The 23,522-nt window shown below is 45.7% G+C and overlaps 1 protein-coding gene across 6 annotated transcripts in view; it reads right to left on the reverse strand.

The window, feature by feature from the left end:
* Positions 1–4,760: 4,760 nt before the first annotated feature.
* Positions 4,761–23,522, reverse strand: part of LOC110501933 (trafficking protein particle complex subunit 10) — a 31,060-nt gene continuing 12,298 nt past the window's right edge. Inside the window, exons 8-23 of one of the 6 annotated variants that reach the window (XR_016490692.1) lie at positions 22,343–22,489; positions 21,777–21,891; positions 21,469–21,545; positions 21,074–21,165; positions 20,728–20,868; positions 20,205–20,317; positions 19,281–19,810; positions 18,730–18,871; positions 13,034–13,192; positions 12,249–12,478; positions 11,928–12,028; positions 9,565–9,691; positions 7,119–7,191; positions 5,924–6,119; positions 5,623–5,817; positions 4,761–5,433 (exon numbers count right to left, since the gene is read on the reverse strand). Coding sequence is in view for 2 of the 6 variants with exons in the window: in XM_036959417.2 (XP_036815312.2) it covers positions 5,186–5,433; positions 5,623–5,817; positions 5,924–6,119; positions 7,119–7,283; positions 9,565–9,691; positions 11,928–12,028; positions 12,249–12,478; positions 13,034–13,192; positions 18,730–18,871; positions 19,281–19,810; positions 20,205–20,317; positions 20,728–20,868; positions 21,074–21,165; positions 21,469–21,545; positions 21,777–21,891; positions 22,343–22,489 (2,778 nt within the window). In the remaining 4 variants the exon portion in view is untranslated. Of the gene's footprint in view, positions 5,434–5,622; positions 5,818–5,923; positions 6,120–7,118; positions 7,284–9,564; positions 9,742–11,927; positions 12,029–12,248; positions 12,479–13,033; positions 13,193–18,729; positions 18,872–19,280; positions 19,811–20,204; positions 20,318–20,727; positions 20,869–21,073; positions 21,166–21,468; positions 21,546–21,776; positions 21,892–22,342; positions 22,490–23,522 lie in introns of all 6 variants that reach the window. The other 5 variants (XR_016490694.1, XR_016490693.1, XM_036959417.2 and 2 more) reach the window with 5 other exon arrangements.

Genomic DNA, 23,522 nt, shown 5'->3' on the forward strand with positions numbered 1-23,522 from the left:
AAAATATTTTGATCTGGGGTGCTGTCCTCAAACAATCACATGGCTACTGTAAATCGGACAGTGCAGTTAGATTAACAAGAATTTAAGCTTTTAACCGATATAAGACACTTATATGTACCTAAATGTTTAATATCCATAATTTTTATGATTATATATTTGATTTGCGTTCCCTCCAGTTTCCCCGGAAGTTGTCCCGCTAGGGGAATGCCTAGCCCTAAAAAGGTTATTAAGAATTTCACTGCAAATACTTCTGCGACCCTGTGCATGTGACTAAATAAACATTGAAACTAATCTACAAAAAAATGTATAGGAGGGCACACTTGCCACTGGACTGGAAAGCCCTCTATGGGCTTTCCTATCACAGGAGTGAACCATGGCAAACATCAGAGGTGCACACTCTCTGTACATTTCTATGGACAGCAGCTTTCATGACTTTTCTCCAAACAGTCTTTCTCCACTCACTCGAGAACTGAATGAGGAAACAAGCTAAAGATATGAGTCAAAGTAACGCACGCGTTGTTTGACAAAATAACTGTAATATTTACCCAATAAAAAAAAGGGAACACGTTACTTTGTACTTAGTGCAGCTGGTGGCCACACCAGATACTAACTCTGTTAGTCATCGGACACTGGACACTGTGTTTGTAGGTGCACTGACGTGAATGAAGCTACAGCAGCCATGGTGAAAATGGGTAATTTTGGCTTGTTTTTGCTGTTCTCCAAATAGCATTTTTTTAGTTTTGAAATTGTATATTTTTTAAATGCCGTAAGTAAGCGACAAATACATTAAAATTCAGACAATGAAGACGTGTTGAGAAGAGAGAGGAAGAGAGAAAATATTACCACAAATGAAAAATAATATAACATTTTAAAAAGTTGTTTTTTTAAGTCACTGGTGTCTGGAGGTTGGTGATGCTGGTAACTTGACATAATATGGACACAGACAGTACAATGTATATCGTCAGCAATACAGACAGTAGTAGTGGCAGTAGTGGCATAGTCAGCAGTGGCGACCCGTCATTCAGGGCAGTCGGGGCTCTGAGCCCTACATTTTTTGTTATTTTGGCATTAATACATCTCACCTATTAGTTTGCAAACAATGTACAAAAAAATTGAAAATCATTGAGTTAATAAAGCCGTATTCAAACATGGTCTCTTGTTTTGCTTTCTTGAGTAAGGCAGCTCCAAAATGCAGGTGTTTCAGCCTAGCTCAGTGCTTTCTGTGATGGTGGGGCAGCCAGCAGAAAATACGGAGCGTAGGGGTTGGTAATGTTCTCTAATTGCGCCGTGATTGGCTCAGTGTTCTGTCACTCATGGGGACACTATTTCTAGCTCACAAGGGTAGAGATAGAAAATTCAAGCTCCTTGTGTGCTGCCATAGAGTTACATTAGAAGTGCCCATCCAGGAAGTCTCAAGGTTATTGGCCACAGATAAAATTACATCAAATCACAGTATATCCACAGTAGCTTTGATTGGATATCATACTTTCAAAATCTTAGCTAGCAGGCACCATTTTGAATCAAGTCGACAAGCTACTGGCAAATCCTTTTTAATCCTTGTCATATGAAGACAAATAATGAAGAGACATTATAGATAAAACGTATCGGTGCTCATCGGCCATTGGACAGAAACATTACACAACAAGTTGTAAATCACAAATTCAACAATGAGTGGTGTGGAAGGAATCAGTAGTTAACTGCAAGCATTGCAGTGCAATCACTAGCCTGCTATTCAGTGGAGTGGGTGTGTGGTACCAATTCTAGGTTTAAGGGTCTCTTTTCCAAGCTTATGATAAAATGATAAACATTCAACATTGGCCATGCTGTCAATCCAGCATAATTTCTCCATGCTCAAAACAAGTGTTAACTCGGAACTGGGTGATCTGACTTCAATGGGTTCAAGACAACTTGGAATTCAGGAAAAAAACGAGCTCTGACTGGGAAAATACTTTTGAACGGCCATCCAATGCACAGTTGTAAGTCGGGAACTCTGGGCCTCTTTCTAGAGCTACAACCTGAAGATCACTGACGTCATCATGATTCAACGTCATTTTTTTTCCTCCAGAGTTCCCAGTTGTCTTGAAAGCACCATAAATCCAGAGAATGGTAGACTTTGATGACAAAGTCTGATGACAAACTTTGCCCACGAAGGATTGCCGCTTCACCTTACTGTTCCAAGTGAGCAGAGCACAGCAAGGTGAGTCCAAAAATGTATTGTATGCCGCTGCATAAATGATGTAATATGCCAGGGAGATATGTATACTGTAGCTAAGAAAGTCATACTAAGTGTATGTTGTGTGGTAAGCTGTTAGTAGCCCATGTGCCTCACCTTAATAATCTGGTCTATTTTCCCCCTCTTAATTTCACCTACTGTTCTGACTTGGTGGTGCACGTGTAGCGTATAACCTGTTTTAGAGAAATGAAATCATAGAATATTGTAAGATCTTTCATTGTCTGATTTATATGCCCCCTTTATTTATCCTAAGGTTCTGACTTGGTGTACAGAACTCTGTAAGAACGGCCCAAGTTCTGAACAAATAGTTATTTGAACTATGTCTGTCCTAGCTCACTCATTAATGTCTTAATCAAAATTATGGATTTACTCTAATCCCTTTATGCGATAGTTTGTAGATCTTAATTGTCATTAATTGTCATTAGAAACCACATTGGTTTAAGCAAGTCAGCCACATCAGCTATGTTTTTCTAAAAGGCAGTAAATGAGGCTGAATTAACTGTTTCGCTGCCAGACAAGGTTCCTCTGAAAGACCGGTGTGGCAGCGGTAAAGTGTTGGGACTGCTGTTGGGACTCTGCTGTTTGGACAGCTTTATGTAGGTCCTAACAGTTTGTGGTCACCGTTTGTCACTGTTATAGTGCAATTCATGTATTGTTTAGTGTTGTGTTGTGTAGTGGCTTTGCTGGCATGCATCCCCCAATTTTTGTTTGTTTGTTTGCCCTACCAAGATTTACATGCTAAAATCACCACTGATAGTCAGTATGCTATCTATATCTTATCTCTGCTGTAAAAGCTTTGGATGCTACTCCCCAGTCTACTGAAGTACTGCTATGCTAGGGCATAGTTTGACTTAGTCCTGACTATGTGTGTTCTCAGTGAGAAGTCAACCCTTCGGCTGACATGGCTCTGGGCCTTCACTGTGTATGTTGCCTGGACGACAGCAGCAGGTGACCAGACACATCTTCATCACTCCAAACACACCTACAGCCAGCGAGTCCAACACACACACACACACACACACACAACCATCCACTCTGACACACACAACCATCCACTCTAACACACAGGGCGGCTCACAATTGGCCCAGCGTCGTCCGGGTTAGGGTTTGGCCGGGGAAGGCCGTCATTGTAAATAAGAATTTGTTCTTAACTGACTTGCCTAGTTAAATAAAAAACATTTTTTTTTACAATTTAGTTATGATTGATGTGAATGGACTTTAGGATGCTGAGTACAGTTTAGAGCTGAATCCAGATTAGAATTGACATGTAAATAGTAGTAATCCTGAGTAGTGTAGAGCTGAATCCAGTTTAGAGCTGAATCCAGTTTAGGATTGACATGTGAATAGTAGTAGTCCTGAGTACAGTTTAGAGCTGAATCCAGTTTAGAGCTGAATCCAGTTTAGAGCTGAATCCAGTTTAGAGCTGAATCCAGTTTAGAATTGAATCCAGTTTAGAGCTGAATCCAGTTTAGAGCTGAATCCAGTTTAGAGCTGAATCCAGTTTAGAGCTGAATCCAGTTTAGAGCTGAATCCAGTTTAGAGCTGAATCCAGTTTAGAATTGGATTGCTTACTGTTGTAGAGGTTTGTTTTCATTGTCATATTTATTTACATCTTTCTGGATCGACAGGCATCTCCTCTTGGCCTTAACGAGGAGTTTGACTTGAAATCGTTTTTATAGTTCCAATAAATCTAAAATCTATTGTTTTTTTTAATCCTAATTGAAAATTGTATGTGTATTACTATAAATATTGATCACATGCTCTGTGTATGATCATATATTTTGATACATTGAATGTTAATATTGTGAAACTATGTAATACATCTGTTTCAGGAAGTGATGTCACTGAGTACTGCCCCTATATATAGGACCTTTCCACCCCCACCTGGGATATGGAGGCCTGATGAAGACCTAAGGATCAAAACGTTAGAAATAAATAATCACCTGGCAGCATCACCTGGCAGCATCACCTGGCAGTATCACCTGGCAGCATCACCTGGCAGCATAACCTGCCAGCATCACCTGGCAGCATCACCTGGCAGCATCACCTAGCAGCATTACCTGCCAGAATCACCTAGCAGCATTACCTGCCAGCATCACCTGGCAGCATCACCTAGCAGCATTACCTGCCAGTATCACCTGGCAGCATCACCTGCCAGCATTACCTGGCAGCATCACCTGGCAGCATCACCTGGCAGCATGAGCAGCAGTGTGCAGCGTTTTCCTTTCTGTTTTTCAGTGAGTTTGCCTACAACTCCAGCACCTGTGGAAAGTACCTGAATATGCGTATATTCTTCAGCTTTTGTACATTTACTTATACATAACAGTATGTACAGTGGTCAGATGAGGGCAGTGTAACTACAAATGTTAGTTATGGACTGTGGGTTTGGTGAGAATGGTGAAAGGCCAGAAGGAGACATGAACGCGTACATAGCTGAGACATACATCAGTATGTGAGCGTCCGTCCGTCCGTCAGTCAGTCCCGTCCGTCAATCTCACACACACACACACTTTACTATACTCAGGTCTTTGTTGCATTTGAGTTTAATACAGAAAGTTTGAGGGAGGACAAGATTGCCTTGGCTAAGGTCTTAGCATGTCAACAGGGTTTGACAACGTGTGTCCTCTCTCCTTTTTCTGAGACCAAGTAGTCAAACACAGATCTATTCACTGAGCCAAAACACAGTCACCGAAGAAGAGAAGCAAAACATATGTCAAGACATCAGCAGGTTGTGGTGTGTCTAGTTCATCAGGGCTCTACGGATGTGACTGTGTTCGCTCCAGGCTCGGGGGCTAGTCCAGCTAGCAGAGCCCACAGTCAGAGTCCACAGTCTGATCTTAGAACAGCTACTTTTGGGTCCCAACCAAACTTAAGAGCTCCAGAACAGCGGAGCCCCACAGGAGGTCTGGGGCAAGAGGTGATGGTAGTGGGTGTTGACCAACCACCAGGGTGTCACGTAGCGTTGATCTCTAGAACGCGGTCATCAGTAGAGGGAAGCACCAGGACCTGGCATCCCTGGCTGTGGTTGAACACCTGTCCCGGGCTGAAGGGCTCCAGGCGAGGCATGGAAAGAACCCTGGACTGCTGCTCCCCGCTGCCCACAGAGTGGACACTTCCCTGGCTACAGAAGATGGCCGTGTCCCCCTGATCATCCAGAGGCCGGTCCATCAGGGAGAGGATGTCGTTTTCTACACAGCCGTCTGTGAACAGAAGGGTAAAGGGGAGTTAGCACCTGGCACAATGCATAATTAAAAACATTTAAAAACATACATTCATGTCAATGGTTGATTTGCATGAATATCCAATATACACAAGTTAGGATTTAGCCCTGTGAGAGTCAAACCTCTGTGAGAGGAGGAGAGAGCCTGAAGAAGGGAGGTAGGACTCACCTGTATCAGGTTGGCTGGCGGAGTTGGCACTGGGAGGTAGGTACTTAAACACCTTGATGTCAGGGAATGGCAGGTGGCCAGCGAACAGGGGCATCAACTCAACCTGTACCCTGTGGTTGGCATTAGCATCCGCTGGCATGGACACCAGCCCTGAGCTTCTGCCATACACCACCCAGCTACTGCTGCTGTCTGCCACTGGGGGAGAACAGAGATGGGTTTAATGTGCTCACACACACACACACACACACACTATAATCCACCACTTGAAGTAAACCCACTTTCTGAGTTGATGTACACTTACCTTCATACATGAGCTTGGTGGAGCAGACCTCCTCTGTCTCTGTCTGCCTTTTCTCCTCTGTCCCTCCATCATCTTCCTCATCATCATCAGGTTCAGCCAGTCGTGTAATGGACATCTCCAGCCCACAGAGGGAGCCAGAGTGACAGTTTTGTTGACCAGCCGCAGGCATGATCTCTGCCCTCACACTGTACAGTGTCTGCAACACAACACACCAGGGTTGGGCTCAATTTTGAATTCAGGAACTGATTTGAATTTAAAAGAAGTGAAAAACTGATTTTCTACTTTTCAGTTTACTTTCTGAATTGACTGACTAATTCCAATTGACCCCAACCCTGCAGAACACAGATATGAAGTAGAACACAGATATGAAGTAGAACACAGATGTAGAACACAGATGTAGAATACAGATATGAAGCAGAACACAGACGTAGAATGGAACACACGTAAAGTGGAACACAGACAGAGTGGAACACAGACGTAGAGTGGAACACAGACGTCGAGTGGAACACAGACACAGAGTAGAACACAGACGTAGAGTAGAACACAGACGTAGAGTAGAACACAGACGTAGAGTAGAACACAGACGTAGAGTAGAACACAGTAGTCGAGTGGAACACAGACACCGAGTAGAACACAGACGTAGAGTAGAACACAGACGTAGAGTAGAACAAAGACGTAGAGTGGAACACAGTAGTCGAGTGGAACACAGACGCAGAGTGGAACACAGTAGGGTTGAACACAGTAAAAAAAATAAGAAAAAAATAAACAAAAATAGCTGTGTGGCAAAACGCTAAAGCAATCATTTTGCTATGACTGTCTGGGAGTGGTCTAAATGAGGGGCATAATTGGACGAGCCTAATGGGAGGAATATGGAACCTGAAAACTAGCTGTTATTGGTAGAGAGGTTTGAAACTCTGTTATTGGTCTATTAACTTATATGGCCTGGTGATGTCGCCAGGCAAGCTAAAACTCCAGCCATGCAAATCTGCTGATTAGTAGGACCTGTGTAGATTGAAAATACAATCAGAAAGTACCGGGAAATAACACGGATGAAAATGTTTCACACTTTTACAGTGTTAGTTTCATCAGCTGTTGTACAATATGATACAAAACACAATAAAAACAGAACTTTGACTCCACTGGGCCTTTTAAGCTGACAGGATCAGGTAGGTACCAGGTACATTAGGCTACTCACTGTCACTCTCTCCAGTTGAAACTCGTAGTGGTAGGGCTTGAAGGCTGAGACTTCCTCAGAAGCAGAGGAGAAGCTGGCAGAGAACACACACTGTAGACAGACTGGCATATTTTCCTTCCACCTCACATCCCACACGCAGTAAACACTCTGCTTACTGCACACCAACTATATATAGAGAGAGAAGGACCACACACTGCTTACTGCACACCAACTACATATATAGAGAGAGAAGGACCACACTCTGCTTACTGTACACCAACTATATATAGAGAGAGAAGGACCACACTCTGCTTACTGCACACCAACTATATATAGAGAGAGAAGGACCACACTCTGCTTACTGCACACCAACTATATATAGAGAGAGAGAACCACACTCTGCTTACTGTACACCAACTATATATATATATATATATATATATATATATATATATATATATATATATATATATATATATATATAGAGAGAGAACCACACACCGCTTACTGCACACCAATTATGTATATAGAGAGAGAGAGAACCACACTCTGCTTACTGCACACCAACTATATATAGAGAGAGAGAACCACACTCTGCTTACTGCACACCAACTATATATAGAGATAGAGAACCACACTCTGCTTACTGCACACCAACTATATATAGAGAGAGAGAACCACACTCTGCTTACTGCACACCAACTATATATAGAGATAGAGAACCACACTGCTTACTGCACACCAACTATATACACTGCTCAAAAAAATAAAGGGAACACTTAAGCAACACAATGTAACTCCAAGTCAATCACACTTCTGTGAAATCAAACTGTCCACTTAGGAAGCAACACTGACAATACATTCCACATGCTGTTGTGCAAATGGAATAGACAACAGGTGGAAATTATAGGCAATTAGCAAGACACCCCCAATAAAGGAGTGGTTCTGCAGGTGGTGACCACAGACCACTTCTCAGTTCCTATGCTTCCTGGCTGATGTTTTGGTCACTTTTGAATGCTGGCGGTGCTTTCACTCTAGTGGTAGCATGAGACGGAGTCTACAACCCACACAAGTGGCTCAGGTAGTGCAGCTCATCCAGGATGGCACATCAATGCGAGCTGTGGCAAGAAGGTTTGCTGTGTCTGTCAGCGTAGTGTCCAGAGCATGGAGGTGCTACCAGGAGACAGGCCAGTACATCAGGAGACGTGGAGGAGGCCGTAGGAGGGCAACAACCCAGCAGCAGGACCGCTAAACTCCGCCTTTGTGCAAGGAGGAGCAGGATGAGCACTGCCAGAGCCCTGCAAAATGACCTCCAGCAGGCCACAAATGTGCATGTGTAAACTCCATGAGGATGGTATGAGGGCCCGACGTCCACAGGTGGGGGTTGTGCTTACAGCCCAACACCGTGCAGGACGTTTGGCATTTGCCAGAGAACACCAAGATTGGCAAATTCGCCACTGGCACCCTGTGCTCTTCACAGATGAAAGCAGGTTCACACTGAGCACATGTGACAGACGTGACAGAGTCTGGAGATGCCGTGGAGAACGTTCTGCTGCCTGCAACATCCTCCAGCATGACCGGTTTGGCGGTGGGTCAGTCATGGTGTGGGGTGGCATTTCTTTGGGGGGCCGCACAGCCCTCCATGTGCTCGCCAGAGGTAGCCTGACTGCCATTAGGTACCCGAGATGAGATCCTCAGACCCCTTGTGAGACCATATGCTGGTGCGGTTGGCCCTGGGTTCCTCCTAATGCAAGAAAATGCTAGACCTCATGTGGTTGGAGTGTGTCAGCAGTTCCTGCAAGAGGAAGGCATTGATGCTATGGACAGACCCCTGTTCCCCAGGCCTGAATCCAATTGAGCACATCTGGGACATCTTGCACCACAGACTCAAGGAGTTGGCGGATGCTTTAGTCCAGGTCTGGGAGGAGATCCCTCAGGAGACCATCCGCCACCTCATCAGGAGCATGCCCAGGCATTGTAGGGAGGTCATACAGGCAAGTGGAGGCCACACACACTACTGAGCCTCATTTTGACTCGTTTTAAGGACATTACATCAAAGTTGGATCAGCCTGTAGTGTGGTTTTCCACTTTAATTTTGAGTGTGACTCCAAATCCAGACTTCCATGGGTTGATACATTTGATTTCCATTGATAATTTTTGTGTGATTTTGTTGTCAGCACATTCAACTATGTAAAGAAAAAAGGAGTTAATAAGAATATTTCATTCATTCAGATCTAGGATGTGTTGTTTTAGTGTTCCCTTTATTTTTTGGAGCAGTGTATATAGAGAGAGAACCACACACTGCTTATTGTACACCAACAATACAGAGAGAGAGAGATCTTACATCAAGTGAAAGTTACAAAAGTGAAGGTCTTACATCTGTGATGAAAATAGGGCTATTGGAATATTGCTGATGTTGAGACTTGTCAGAGCTTATGTCTCTTCTGATGGTTCATTGTTAAGTTACCTGTTGTGCTTTAGTGTTGAGGGACTGCAGTTCCAGAGAAGACTCGTGATGTTTCTCTGTTAGCCTCTGGTCCATCAGGTGAAAGTTCACATCTGACACGTTCTGCAGACACACCTGGATGTACTTCCTGTGAGTCAGGTCAAAGGGTAGCGGTCAAAAGGTCAAATTCTTTCAGATCTGCAAACAGAAAACCAGCAGTACCCCGGACCTCATAGGTTAAGATTTGAATACTAGGTGTTGTTTTTTCCCCAGGTTACCTGTTCCCTGCTGATAGTAGTGAGGGTTTAACTGTTCCCTGCTGATAGTAGTGAGGGTTAATCTGTTCCCTGTTGATAGTAGTGAGGGTTTATCTGTTCCCTGCTGATAGTAGTGAGGGTTTATCTGTTCCCTGCTGATAGTAGTGAGGGTTTAACTGTTCCCTGCTGATAGTAGTGAGGGTTTAACTGTTCCCTGTTGATAGTAGTGAGGGTTTATCTGTTCCCTGCTGATAGTAGTGAGGGTTTAACTGTTCCCTGCTGATAGTAGTGAGGGTTTAACTGTTCCCTGCTGATAGTAGTGAGGGTTTAACTGTTCCCTGCTGATAGTAGTGAGGGTTGATCTGTTCCCTGCTGATAGTAGTGAGGGTTTATCTGTTCCCTGCTGATAGTAGTGAGGGTTTATCTGTTCCCTGTTGATAGTAGTGAGGGTTTAACTGTTCCCTGTTGATAGTAGTGAGGGTTTATCTGTTCCCTGCTGATAGTAGTGAGGGTTTACCTGTTCCCTGCTGATAATAGTGAGGGTTTATCTGTTCCCTGCTGATAGTAGTGAGGGTTTAACTGTTCCCTGCTGATAATAGTGAGGGTTTATCTGTTCCCTGCTGATAGTAGTGAGGGTTAATCTGTTCCCTGCTGATAGTAGTGAGGGTTAATCTGTTCCCTGCTGATAGTAGTGAGGGTTTATCTGTTCCCTGATGATAACAGTGAGGGTTTAACTGTTCCCTGCTGATAATAGTGAGGGTTTACCTGTTCCGTGCTGATAGTAGTGAGGGTTTATCTGTTCCCTGCTGATAGTAGTGAGGGTTTATCTGTTCCCTGTTGATAGTAGTGAGGGTTTATCTGTTCCCTGCTGATAGTAGTGAGGGTTTATCTGTTCCCTGCTGATAGTAGTGAGGGTTTACCTGTTCCCTGCTGATAGTAGTGAGGGTTTAACTGTTCCCTGTTGATAGTAGTGAGGGTTTATCTGTTCCCTGTTGATAGTAGTGAGGGTTAATCTGTTCCCTGCTGATAGTAGTGAGGGTTAATCTGTTCCCTGCTGATAGTAGTGAGGGTTAATCTGTTCCCTGCTGATAGTAGTGAGGGTTAATCTGTTCCCTGCTGATAGTAGTGAGGGTTTATCTGTTCCCTGCTGATAGTAGTGAGGGTTAATCTGTTCCCTGCTGATATTAGTGAGGGTTAACTGTTCCCTGCTGATAGTAGTGAGGGTTTACCTGTTCCCTGCTGATAATAGTGAGGGTTTATCTGTTCCCTGCTGATAGTAGTGAGGGTTTAACTGTTCCCTGCTGATAATAGTGAGGGTTTATCTGTTCCCTGCTGATAGTAGTGAGGGTTAATCTGTTCCCTGCTGATAGTAGTGAGGGTTAATCTGTTCCCTGCTGATAGTAGTGAGGGTTTATCTGTTCCCTGATGATAACAGTGAGGGTTTAACTGTTCCCTGCTGATAATAGTGAGGGTTTACCTGTTCCCTGCTGATAGTAGTGAGGGTTTATCTGTTCCCTGCTGATAGTAGTGAGGGTTTATCTGTTCCCTGTTGATAGTAGTGAGGGTTTATCTGTTCCCTGCTGATAGTAGTGAGGGTTTATCTGTTCCCTGCTGATAGTAGTGAGGGTTTACCTGTTCCCTGCTGATAGTAGTGAGGGTTTAACTGTTCCCTGTTGATAGTAGTGAGGGTTTATCTGTTCCCTGTTGACAGTAGTGAGGGTTAATCTGTTCCCTGCTGATAGTAGTGAGGGTTAATCTGTTCCCTGCTGATAGTAGTGAGGGTTAATCTGTTCCCTGCTGATAGTAGTGAGGGTTAATCTGTTCCCTGCTGATAGTAGTGAGGGTTTATCTGTTCCCTGCTGATAGTAGTGAGGGTTAATCTGTTCCCTGCTGATATTAGTGAGGGTTAACTGTTCCCTGCTGATAGTAGTGAGGGTTTATCTGTTCCCTGCTGATAGTAGTGAGGGTTTATCTGTTCCCTGCTGATAGTAGTGAGGGTTTATCTGTTCCCTGCTGATAGTAGTGAGGGTTAATCTGTTCCCTGCTGATAGTAGTGAGGGTTAATCTGTTCCCTGCTGATAGTAATGAGGGTTAATCTGTTCCCTGCTGATAGTAGTGAAGGTTTACCTGTTCCCTGCTGATAGTAGTGAGTGCTTGGCCTTAAAGGGGATGTAGAAGGTGAGGGATATTGGAGTGGAGTAGATGGACCAGGGACAGTCTACAGACATCTGTGCACAGAGAACAGAGAGAGACCATGACAGAATATGTTACTCGTCTCCATTCAAAATAAGCCATCCAATTCTTTATAAATTAAGAAAAATAATATTTAACTTGACAATGTAGACGAAATGCATAACAAATCCCGAAAGTCATTGAAAATCACTATATCTACATTATTTATCCTGCATTGCTATTAACAAGATCAAAACATATCTCTGTCCTCAGTACCCTCTGGTTGATGGCGGTCATGTGGTTATCGGGGTGGCTGTAGCTCCGGGGCCGGTGGTGTATCTCTCCGTTTGTGAGTCTCTGGTTCTCGGGCCGGACTGGATCAGAAGGGATGACACACAGTACCTCCAGCTGAAACTCCAGGGTGTGATAGGGTGGGGTGGGAGGTAGAGAGATACTGGTCACTTTGTCAGACGACTGGATGAACAGAACACTCTCATCCACACGCTCTGCAGACGTGAGGAGAAGAGGGGAGGGTGAGGACAGAGAGAGAGAGACTCAGTGAAGGATGAGGAAGGATGATTGGTGTGGAACTAAGTTGAGAAGGAAGACACGGACGAGCAGAAAACTACAGCTAGGATCAGGATACAATTTAGGGTGGGTGCTTTCACATGTCGCCCCCCCCCCCCCCCCCCTGTATAATCCGGATCCCGGAGCATTTAGTGTGCTCATCCGAGCCATAAAGCATGTAATGAAACGCAAACGAACTCTGGCTGAAATGAGTGCCGGGTATTGTAATTCGCGTGTAACTTTTCGTTCACTGTAAACAAACTAGCTTGCTAATAACATCATGTAGAATATGCGTCTTGCAAATCGCATCCTGAAACTGTTATTTTCAGGGCTTGTGGAAGCAAAATTTATTTTTTTGTAGAATTCTATATTTTTTTGTAGAATTCTATATTTTTTTGTAGAATTCTATATTTTTTTGTAGAAACGCTCCAGGATACCGAACCAGGGAACCGAATTTCATATGTGAACATTTCTCACGATTTCTCTGTTCTGACCTGCAGTGCTGTTGAGGATGGTAGCAGGGCAGGAGGAGGAGGTGAGGATGGGAATGCTGTCTATGTTAGTGAGCTGCAGGGCGTCTCCCTTCTTCACAGTGTAGTGACCTGTCTGCAGCCTGACCTTTGCCCTCTGGGGGAGGCCTGCCAGCAGCTGGTCTGAGACAGAGACAGTGTGTGTTTTTTGAAAATGGTCCGTTCAAACATTGTATTTAACATTTACAATACATTCAGTCACACAGTCACACAAAAACAACAACAAAACATACAATATATACAAAAACAAATTAAATGCATTACACAAAGCAGCAATGACATATATGAAATGTATCAAAAAGACAAGGAAAATACAGTATGGGCAGTGATGGAAAAAGTACCCAATTGTCATACTTGAGTAAAAGTAAAGATACCATAACAGAAAATGAAAGTAACCCAGTAAAATACTACTTGAGAAAAAAGTCTAAAAGTATTTGGTTTTAAATATACTTAAGTATCAAAAGAAAAAGTAAAAGTATAAAGCATAAATCATTTTAAAGTCCTTATACAGTGGGGAGAACAAGTATTTGATAACCTGCAAAAATCTGCAGTGTTTCCTACTTACAAAGCATGTAGAGGTCTGTAATTTTTATCATAGGTACACTTCAACTGTGAGAGACGGAATCTAAAACAAAAATCCAGAAAATCACATTGTATGATTTTTAAGTAATGAATTAGCATTTTATTGCATGACATAAGTATTTGATACATCAGAAAAGCAGAACTTAATATTTGGTACAGAAACCTTTGTTTGCAATTACAGAGATCATACATTTCCTGTAGTTCTTGACCAGGTGTGCACACACTTGCAGCAGGGATTTTGGCCCACTCCTCCACACAGACCTTCTCCAGATCCTTCAGGTTTCGGGGCTGTTGCTGGGCAATACGGACTTTCAGCTCCCTCCAAAGATTTTCTATTGGGTTCAGGTCTGGAGACTGGCTAGACCACTCCAGGACCTTGAAATGCTTCTTACGGAGCCACTCCTTAGTTGCCCTGGCTGTGTGTTTCGGGTCGTTGTCATGCTGGAAGACCCAGCCAAGACCCATCTTCAATGCTCTTGCGATACATGGCCCCATCCATCCTCCCCTCAATACGGTGCAGATGTCCTGTCCATTTGCAGAAAAGCATCCCCAAAGAATGATGTTTCCACCTCCATGCTTCACAGTTGGGAGGGTGTTCTTGGGGTTGTACTCATCCTTCTTCTTCCTCCAAACACGGCGAGTGGAGTTTAGACCAAAAATGTATATTTTTGTCTCATCAGACCATATGACCTTCTCCCATTCCTCCTCTGGATCATCCAGATGGTCAGTGGCAAACTTCAGACGGGCCTGGACATGCGCTGGCTTGAGCAGGGGGACCTTGCGTGCGCTGCAGGATTTTAATCCATGACGGCGTAGTGTGTTACTAATGGGTTTCTTTGAGACTGTGGTCCCAGCTCTCTTCAGGTCATTGACCAGGTCCTGCCGTGTAGTTCTGGGCTAATCCCTCACCTTCCTCATGATCATTGATGCCCCACGAGGTGAGATCTTGCATGGAGCCCCAGACCGAGGGTGATTGACCGTCATTTTGAACTTCTTCCATTTTCTAATAATTGTGCCAACAGTTGTTGCCTTCTCACCAAGCTGCTTGCCTATTGTCCTGTAGCCCATCCCAGCCTTGTGCAGGTCAACAATTTTATCCCTGATGTCCTTACACAGCTCACTGGTCTTGGCCATTGTGGAGAGGTTGGAGTCTGTTTGATTGAGTGTGTGGACAGGTGTCTTTCATACAGGTAATGAGTTCAAACAGGTGCAGTTAATACAGGTAATGAGTGGAGAGCAGCAGGTCTTCTTAAATAAAAACTAACAGGTCTGTGAGAGACGGAATTCTTACTGGTTGGTAGGTGATCAAATACTTATGTCATGCAATAAAATGCAAATTAATTACTTAAAAATCATACAATGTGATTTTCTGGATTTTTGTCTCTCACAGTTGAAGTGTACCTATGATTTAAAAAAATACAGACCTCTACATGCTTTGTAAGTAGGAAAACCTACAAAATCGGCAGTGTATCAAACACTTGTTCTCCCCACTGTATATGGCAAATTAAGCATTTGTGTTTAGTAAGTCCGCCAAATCAGAGGCAGTAGGAATGAGCAGGGATCTTCTCTTGATAGGTGCGTGAATTTGTCAACTTTCCTGTCCTGTTAAGCATTCAAAATGTAACGAGTACTTTAGGGTGTCAGGAAAAATGTATGGAGTAAAAAGTACCTTACTCTCTTTAGGAATGTAGTGAAGTAAAAGTAAAAGTTGTCCAAAATATCAATAGTAAAGTATAGATAGACCAAAAAAACAACTTAAGTAGTAATTTAAAGTATTTTTACTTAAGTACTTTACACCACTGAGTATGGGTTCAGCATATTAATGTGTGTGGCAGGGTAGGCTCCTCAGAGGAGGACCATCCTACTAAGTGAATTTCCTACATTTCCTACAGTCAAGTCACCAAATAACTAATTAAAACACTGTTTTGCAATGGTCTACAGAAGCCTCAACAGCACCCTCTAGGGAAGCACCATGGTATGGTATAGCCGGAGGACAGCTAGCTTCCGTCCTCCTCTGGGTACATTGACTTCAACACAAAACCTAGGAGGCTCATGGTTCTCAACCCCTTCCATAGACTTACACAGTAATTATGACAACTTACGGAGGACGTCCTCCAACCTATCAGTGCTCTTGCAGCATGAACTTAAATGTTCATCCAATAAAAGGATCAGAGAATGAATCTAGTACTAAAAGCAAAAGCTACAGCTAGCTAGCACTGCAGTGCATAAACTGTGGTGACTAGTTGAATCAAAGAAAGAAAGACAATTTAATTTCTTCAAAAATGAAGAAGCAGCAGAGAGCTAGCTATATTTCTTCTTTTTTTTTTCTTAGTTTACCTTTCACTTACTTAGCTAATGCCGCTAATTTAAGTCTACTCAATAACCTGCCTCAAACAGAGAGGAATGCTATATATGTTGGCTAGCAAGCTAACTGGCTAAAGCTATCCAACACTGCAACTCTTCCAAGTCAAGGTCAGCTTTTCGGTTTTATACATTTATTGCCACCGGGGTCCGCAGATTCTGTTGCAAAATGTTTCTTAATTAAAGGGATACTTCTGGATTTTGTCAATGAGGCCCTTTATCTACTTCCCAGATGAACTCAGAGACATAAGAATAATATCCACATGTCCAGTAAGAAGGTAGTACAGGTGTGAGGTGGTAGTACAGGTGTGAGGTGGTAGTACAGGTGTGTGGTGGTAGTACAGGTGTGAGGTGGTAGTACAGGTGTGAGGTGGTAGTACAGGTGTGTGGTGGTAGTACAGGTGTGTGGTGGTAGTACAGGTGTGTGGTGGTAGTACAGGTGTGTGGTGGTAGTACAGGTGTGTGGTGGTAGTAGTACAGGTGTGTGGTGGTAGTAGTACAGGTGTGTGGTGGTAGTACAGGTGTGTGGTGGTAGTACAGGTGTGTGGTGGTAGTACAGGTGTGTGGTGGTAGTAGTACAGGTGTGTGGTGGTAGTAGTACAGGTGTGTGGTGGTAGTAGTACAGGTGTGTGGTGGTAGTAGTACAGGTGTGTGGTGGTAGTAGTACAGGTGTGTGGTGGTAGTACAGGTGTGAGGTGGTAGTACAGGTGTGTGGTGGTAGTAGTACAGGTGTGTGGTGGTAGTAGTACAGGTGTGTGGTGGTAGTACAGGTGTGTGGTGGTAGTACAGGTGTGTGGTGGTAGTAGTACAGGTGTGTGGTGGTAGTACAGGTGTGTGGTGGTAGTAGTACAGGTGTGTGGTGGTAGTACAGGTGTGAGGTGGTAGTACAGGTGTGTGGTGGTAGTACAGGTGTGTGGTGGTAGTACAGGTGTGTGGTGGTAGTACAGGTGTGTGGTGGTAGTACAGGTGTGAGGTGGTAGTACAGGTGTGAGGTGGTTGTACAGGTGTGTGGTGGTAGTACAGGTGTGTGGTGGTAGTAGTACAGGTGTGTGGTGGTAGTAGTACAGGTGTGTGGTGGTAGTAGAACAGGTGTGTGGTGGTAGTAGTACATGTGTGAGGTGGTAGTACAGGTGTGAGGTGGTTGTACAGGTGTGAGGTGGTAGTAGTACAGGTGTGAGGTGGTAGTACAGGTGTGTGGTGGTAGTACAGGTGTGTGGTGGTAGTACAGGTGTGTGGTGGTAGTAGTACAGGTGTGTGGTGGTAGTACAGGTGTGTGGTGGTAGTAGTACAGGTGTGTGGTGGTAGTAGTACAGGTGTGTGGTGGTAGTACAGGTGTGTGGTGGTAGTACAGGTGTGTGGTGGTAGTAGTACAGGTGTGAGGTGGTAGTACAGGTGTGTGGTGGTAGTAGTACAGGTGTGAGGTGGTAGTGCAGGTGTGAGGTGGTAGTACAGGTGTGTGGTGGTAGTACAGGTGTGAGGTGGTAGTACAGGTGTGAGGTGGTTGTACAGGTGTGTGGTGGTAGTAGTACAGGTGTGTGGTGGTAGTAGTACAGGTGTGTGGTGGTAGTACAGGTGTGTGGTGGTAGTAGTACAGGTGTGTGGTGGTAGTACAGGTGTGTGGTGGTAGTACAGGTGTGTGGTGGTAGTAGTACAGGTGTGTGGTGGTAGTGGTGTGTGGTGGTAGTCGTACAGGTGTGTGGTGGTAGTACAGGTGTGAGGTGGTAGTACAGGTGTGAGGTGGTAGTACAGGTGTGTGGTGGTAGTACAGGTGTGTGGTGGTAGTACAGGTGTGTGGTAGTAGTACAGGTGTGTGGTGGTAGTACAGGTGTGTGGTGGTAGTACAGGTGTGAGGTGGTAGTACAGGTGTGAGGTGGTAGTACAGGTGTGAGGTGGTAGTACAGGTGTGTGGTGGTAGTACAGGTGTGTGGTGGTAGTACAGGTGTGTGGTGGTAGTACAGGTGTGTGGTAGTAGTACAGGTGTGTGGTGGTAGTACAGGTGTGTGGTGGTAGTACAGGTGTGTGGTGGTAGTACAGGTGTGAGGTGGTAGTACAGGTGTGAGGTGGTAGTACAGGTGTGAGGTGGTGGTAGTACAGGTGTGTGGTGGTGGTAGTACAGGTGTGTGGTGGTAGTACAGGTGTGTGGTGGTAGTACAGGTGTGTGGTGGTAGTACAGGTGTGTGGTAGTAGTACAGATGTGAGGTGGTAGTACAGGTGTGTGGTGGTAGTACAGGTGTGAGGTGGTAGTACAGGTGTGTGGTGGTAGTACAGGTGTGAGGTGGTAGTACAGGTGTGAGGTGGTAGTACAGGTGTGAGGTGGTGGTAGTACAGGTGTGTGGTGGTGGTAGTACAGGTGTGTGGTGGTAGTACAGGTGTGTGGTGGTGGTAGTACAGGTGTGTGGTGGTAGTACAGGTGTGATTATATCAGTCATTTGAATTGTGTGTATCATAAACTAAATTTGAGTGTTGCAATTAGTAGTTGTTTAATCTGTTAACAAACTTTATTTTTTACTTGTATCTAGTTTTTTAGTGGTTTGGTTTTCATATAAGCCCTTGGATTCCAACCATACCTGTACACCGTTTTATTAAAATGATTCAAATCTGCATTGTTGTCTATCACTTGTTTTCTTCGGTGCAAATAACTCAAACTAAATGTGAGAGAGAGAGAAGAGAGGAGAGAGGAGAGAGGAGAGAGGAGAGAGAGAGAGAGAGAGAGAGACCTGTGAGGGGCTCCACAGTGAGTTGGGGCTCCTGAGAATAGACCTCATACTGGACCAGAGGAGAGATGTGAGGGAGGACAAACTGGACCTGGCCCACTGTGGCACACAGCTGACGCAACGTGTAGGTACCGAGCTCCTGACTCTACACCAGGGGAGAGTGAGGGCGCGAGAGAGGGAGAGAAGGAGGGAGAGAGAGAGAGAGAGAGAGAGGGGGGGGGGAGCGAGAGAGGGAGAGAAAGAGGGAGGGAGAGAAAGAGGGAGGGAGCGAGAGGGAGGGAGCGAGAGGGAGGGAGGGATCGAGAGGGAGGGATCGAGAGGGAGGAAGCGAGAGGGAGGAAGCGAGAGGGAGGAAGCGAGAGGGAGGAAGCGAGAGGGAGGAAGCGAGAGGGAGGAAGCGAGAGGGAGGAAGCGAGCGAGAAGGAGCGAGAAAGAGAGAGAGAAAAGAGTCAATAGACAATCTACAATCTCAAGTGATAATGACGTCCTGTATTTGCAGTTAAAGCCCTGTCCTGTGGAAGAGGACAACCACAGCATTATAATAAGGGTCTTACTGGTACACTGAAGACAATGCTGTTGTTGCCCGGCAGCAGAGTGACATCACCACTCATTAGCATCTTTGCCCCGTCCTCCATGACAACAGGAACTGGGCTGACAAGGTTGGGCGTGTCCGGTGACAGGCTGCTGTCATGACGACGCATGACCAGGTGTGTGTTCTTACACACCATGCCGGTGGAGTTGAGTGTACGAGGGTCCGAGGGGCTGCGGTCCTGGATCTCTTCCAGCTCCAGAGAAGGACCAGCAGCGGAGGGGGGCATCGCTGAGGAGTTACCCAGGCGGAAAAGCACCGTCCATGGGTATGGCCGTCTCTGTGGCCCCCTGGTCTTCCCGTTAGTCTCTCCCTGCTCCAGGTTTAAGTGAACACTGGCAGCCAGCTGTTCCAGAGGTACGGCCACAGGCATCAAGCTGCGCAGACACAACTCCACCTGCAGGGCGGTGCCAGAGTGCACCGTGGCTGTTGCCGGGCGGAACTGCAGCTGCTTGAGCTGGGCGAAATAACTCATACTGAGCGCCACCTTCTGGGCTGTAGAGGGATAAGAGGTGAAGGGAGAGAGAGACAGGGGCACGGTGAAATATAATAGTGTGTCAATAGATGGATCTACATCAGGGCTCCAACACTAACCAACACTAACCTAGGACACCTGACATGCAACGTTCTGGAACTTTCCGATAGAAATATGTTATATGTAGAACAAACACGCCTCTCTGACATGTAGAATAAGGAATCACATCGGCTCCAATCAATGGCATTTCTATCCGCAACATTCAAAAACGTTTGGTAACCGAACGAGGCCCAGGTTTGTTACGACTGGGGTTTGAGCGAAAACCTACAGGACAGGAGAGTAGTTCTCCTGGAACAGGGTTAGACATAAATCATGTTGACTGACTAAAATAATCTGCTATGACTGGCTGCTTACCCTTGCTGTCTGTTGATTGGTCGGCGAAAGTCAGGATCTCCTGACAGAAGTGAATCCTCTCCTCATTGGTCAGATTGGCATCACCTGCCAACAAGGCACTTGTCTGCAGGTAGCTACGGGTGGGTTGTCAAGGAAACCAGCAGCCAACGGGCAATGAGAACAAGAGCTACAATATGCGAAAGAAATTGGTCCTTCAGACTAGCTTATAGTTGTAAACATCCTTTGCTATTTGTTTCTTAGTTGTTTTAATTCAACGTTTTTATGTGCTGTGTGTTATGACTGCTGCAAAAAGAATTGCCTCTCGGAGGACATCAACATTCTCTGAATCTGAATATAGAAAAAGTGAATGGCATTCATTCAAAAGAGATGACATAATGGCAACACTTGACCTATTTGGCATTACACTTTTCTACTCATTTACATCCAGTGACAATTCCTCTGTAGGTTTCTTCCTAGGTTCCTGCCTTCCAGGGAGTTTTTCACACTGTGCTCCTGCCTCTGGTCTTTCATTGATTGGGGATACTTCTCTGTCTTCCCCAGCAGTTTCTGGCACTCAGCCATCTGCTTCCTGGTGTGAGTGACAGGTAGGCTCCACCCCTCTGATACGTATGACCCCAGAGCATTCTGCAAGAAGCTCTCCGCCTGCTCAGGATCACCTTTCCTCCTTATCGCACGCACGCACACACACACACACACACACACACCACACACCACACACAGCACACAGCACACAGCACACAGCACACAGCACACAGCACACACACACTTAAGTTACTACATGTCCTGTACTTGACTTCTTGACTGTGCAGAAGACGGTAGAAAGACATTTACAGGCGGAAGTGGAATTGATGACCATCACGGTCTCTTACATGTAGAACTCAGCCAGGCTCTTCCCAACGAGCCGCGCTGACCTCATCCTGCCAATGGCCGTGTACATCTCCACAGCAGCATGGGACAACTCCTGATGGACGGATAGAGGATGGAGGGAAGGAGGGAGGAAAGGAGGGAGGATGGAGGGAAGGAGGGAGAGAGGAAAGGAGGGAAGAAAGGAGGGATGAGGGAGGAAATTAGGAACGTAGGGAGGGAGGGAGGGAGGGAGGGAGGGAGGGAGGGGAGAAAGAAGGAAGGAGAGAAAGAAGGAAGGAGAGAGGGAGGCACAGGGGGATAAATTGATGCCGTTTAGTTTAATGAATCAAGCCGACATACTTTTTATCTGACAGCCTGTCACCACATACAAACCAACATGTTTCATATCTGAACTTACAAGATAATGTCTCTCAAACGCCTCCACAGAAGACAGGGCCTCCTTCAGTGTTTTATACGGGCTCTGCAAGCTGTGGACTGAAAGAGGAACTAGGACAAGTGAGGAATTGATCCCACTAGAGTAGTGCTCTGTACATTGCTGTTGCATTTGGCTCAGAACCTAGATCTCATCCCGTCTGCTTCGTCAATGCCAATCTACTGAGAGCCAATATCAAGCTAATGCTGTTTCCCATTAAAATGTTTTACGGTCTTATTCCTGCCTATAATTTGTTTACTCCCCAATGACACCAACCCCCCCCCCCCCCTCACCAGTCTCAGCCTTCTCATCCCCCAGTCCAGCCAGCAGGTCCACAGTTCGGTTCAGCTCCAGAGACAGTGGACCCTTCTCTGACACCAGACCACACATATAGCCCAGAGACTTCAGCTGGGGGAGGGAGGGAGGGAGGGAGGGGAGTTGGGTTTGAAAGAAGTTAAGAAAATAAAAAATATTAACTTTTAATTTAACTAGGCAAGTCAGTTAAGAACAAATTCTTATTTTCAATGACGGCCTAACAATGGGTTAAGTGCCTGTTCAGGGGCAGAAGACAGATTTTCACCTAGTCAGCTAGGGGATTCGACCCAGCGACCTTTCGGTTACTAGCCCAATGCTCTAACCACTAGGCTACCTGCCTAGGTTCAAGATGAGTAGTTATGAGTCGTTATGAGGTACATTTATAGTAGCTATAATATAACAATGCTTCAACCAATCAAAGCCCAATCAGCATTTGTCACAAAGTGATTTACAGATACCCAGCCTAAAACCCCAAAGAGCAAGCAATGCAGAGGCAGAAGCACAGATGAAAAACTCCTTAGAAGGAACCTAGGTGGAAGCCTACCTTGTCAGTAGCATAGGCCCACAGGCCCACAGTGTGGGAGACATTAGCCTCTAGCTGGGCCTGGTCACAGCAGCCTTCTATACGATGCAGCACCTCCAGGCAGCTGAGGAAGACCCAGCAGTCTAATGCACCCTCTAGCATAGACACCTACACAACAACAACAGTTTAGCTAACAGCACACTGCAAAACGCTTGTAATTAAACAGAGATTAAAACAGAGAGAGAGAGAGAGAGAGAGGAGAAGCAGCGAGAAAACTCCACCCCATCACCACCCAGTAACAGTACCTCCATCACCACCCAGTAACCGTACCCCCATCACCACCCAGTAACCGTACCCCCATCACCACCCAGTAACCGTACCCCCATCACCACCCAGTAACCGTACCTCATCACCACCCAGTAACCGTACCTCCATCACCACCCAGTAACCGTACCCCATCACCACCCAGTAACCGTACCCCATCACCACCCAGTAACCGTACCCCATCACCACCTAGTAACCGTACCTCCATCACCACCCAGTAACCGTACCCCATCACCACCCAGTAACCGTACCCCCATCACCACCCAGTAACCGTACCCCATCACCACCCAGTAACCGTACCCCATCACCACCCAGTAACCATACCCCCATCACCACCCAGTAACCGTACCCACATCACCACCCAGTAACCGTACCCCTTTACCACGCAGTAACCGTACCCCCATCACCACCCAGTAACCGTACCCCCATCACCACCCAGTAACCGTACCTCCATCACCACCCAGTAACCGTACCCCCATCACCACCCAGTAACCGTACCCCATCACCACCCAGTAACCGTACCCCATCACCACCTAGTAACCGTACCTCCATCACCACCCAGTAACCGTACCCCATCACCACCCAGTAACCGTACCCCCATCACCACCCAGTAACCGTACCCCATCACCACCCAGTAACCGTACCCCATCACCACCCAGTAACCATACCCCCATCACCACCCAGTAACCGTACCCACATCACCACCCAGTAACCGTACCCCTTTACCACGCAGTAACCGTACCCCCATCACCACCCAGTAACCGTACCCCCATCACCACCCAGTAACCGTACCCCATCACAACCCAGTAACCGTACCCTCATCACCACCCAGTAACCGTACCTCCATCACCACCCAGTAACCGTACCCCCATCACCA

The sequence above is a fragment of the Oncorhynchus mykiss genome, chromosome 22, assembly GCF_057628025.1.
Source record: "Oncorhynchus mykiss isolate SJ-2025 chromosome 22, ASM5762802v1, whole genome shotgun sequence".
Lineage (NCBI taxonomy): Eukaryota > Metazoa > Chordata > Actinopteri > Salmoniformes > Salmonidae > Oncorhynchus > Oncorhynchus mykiss.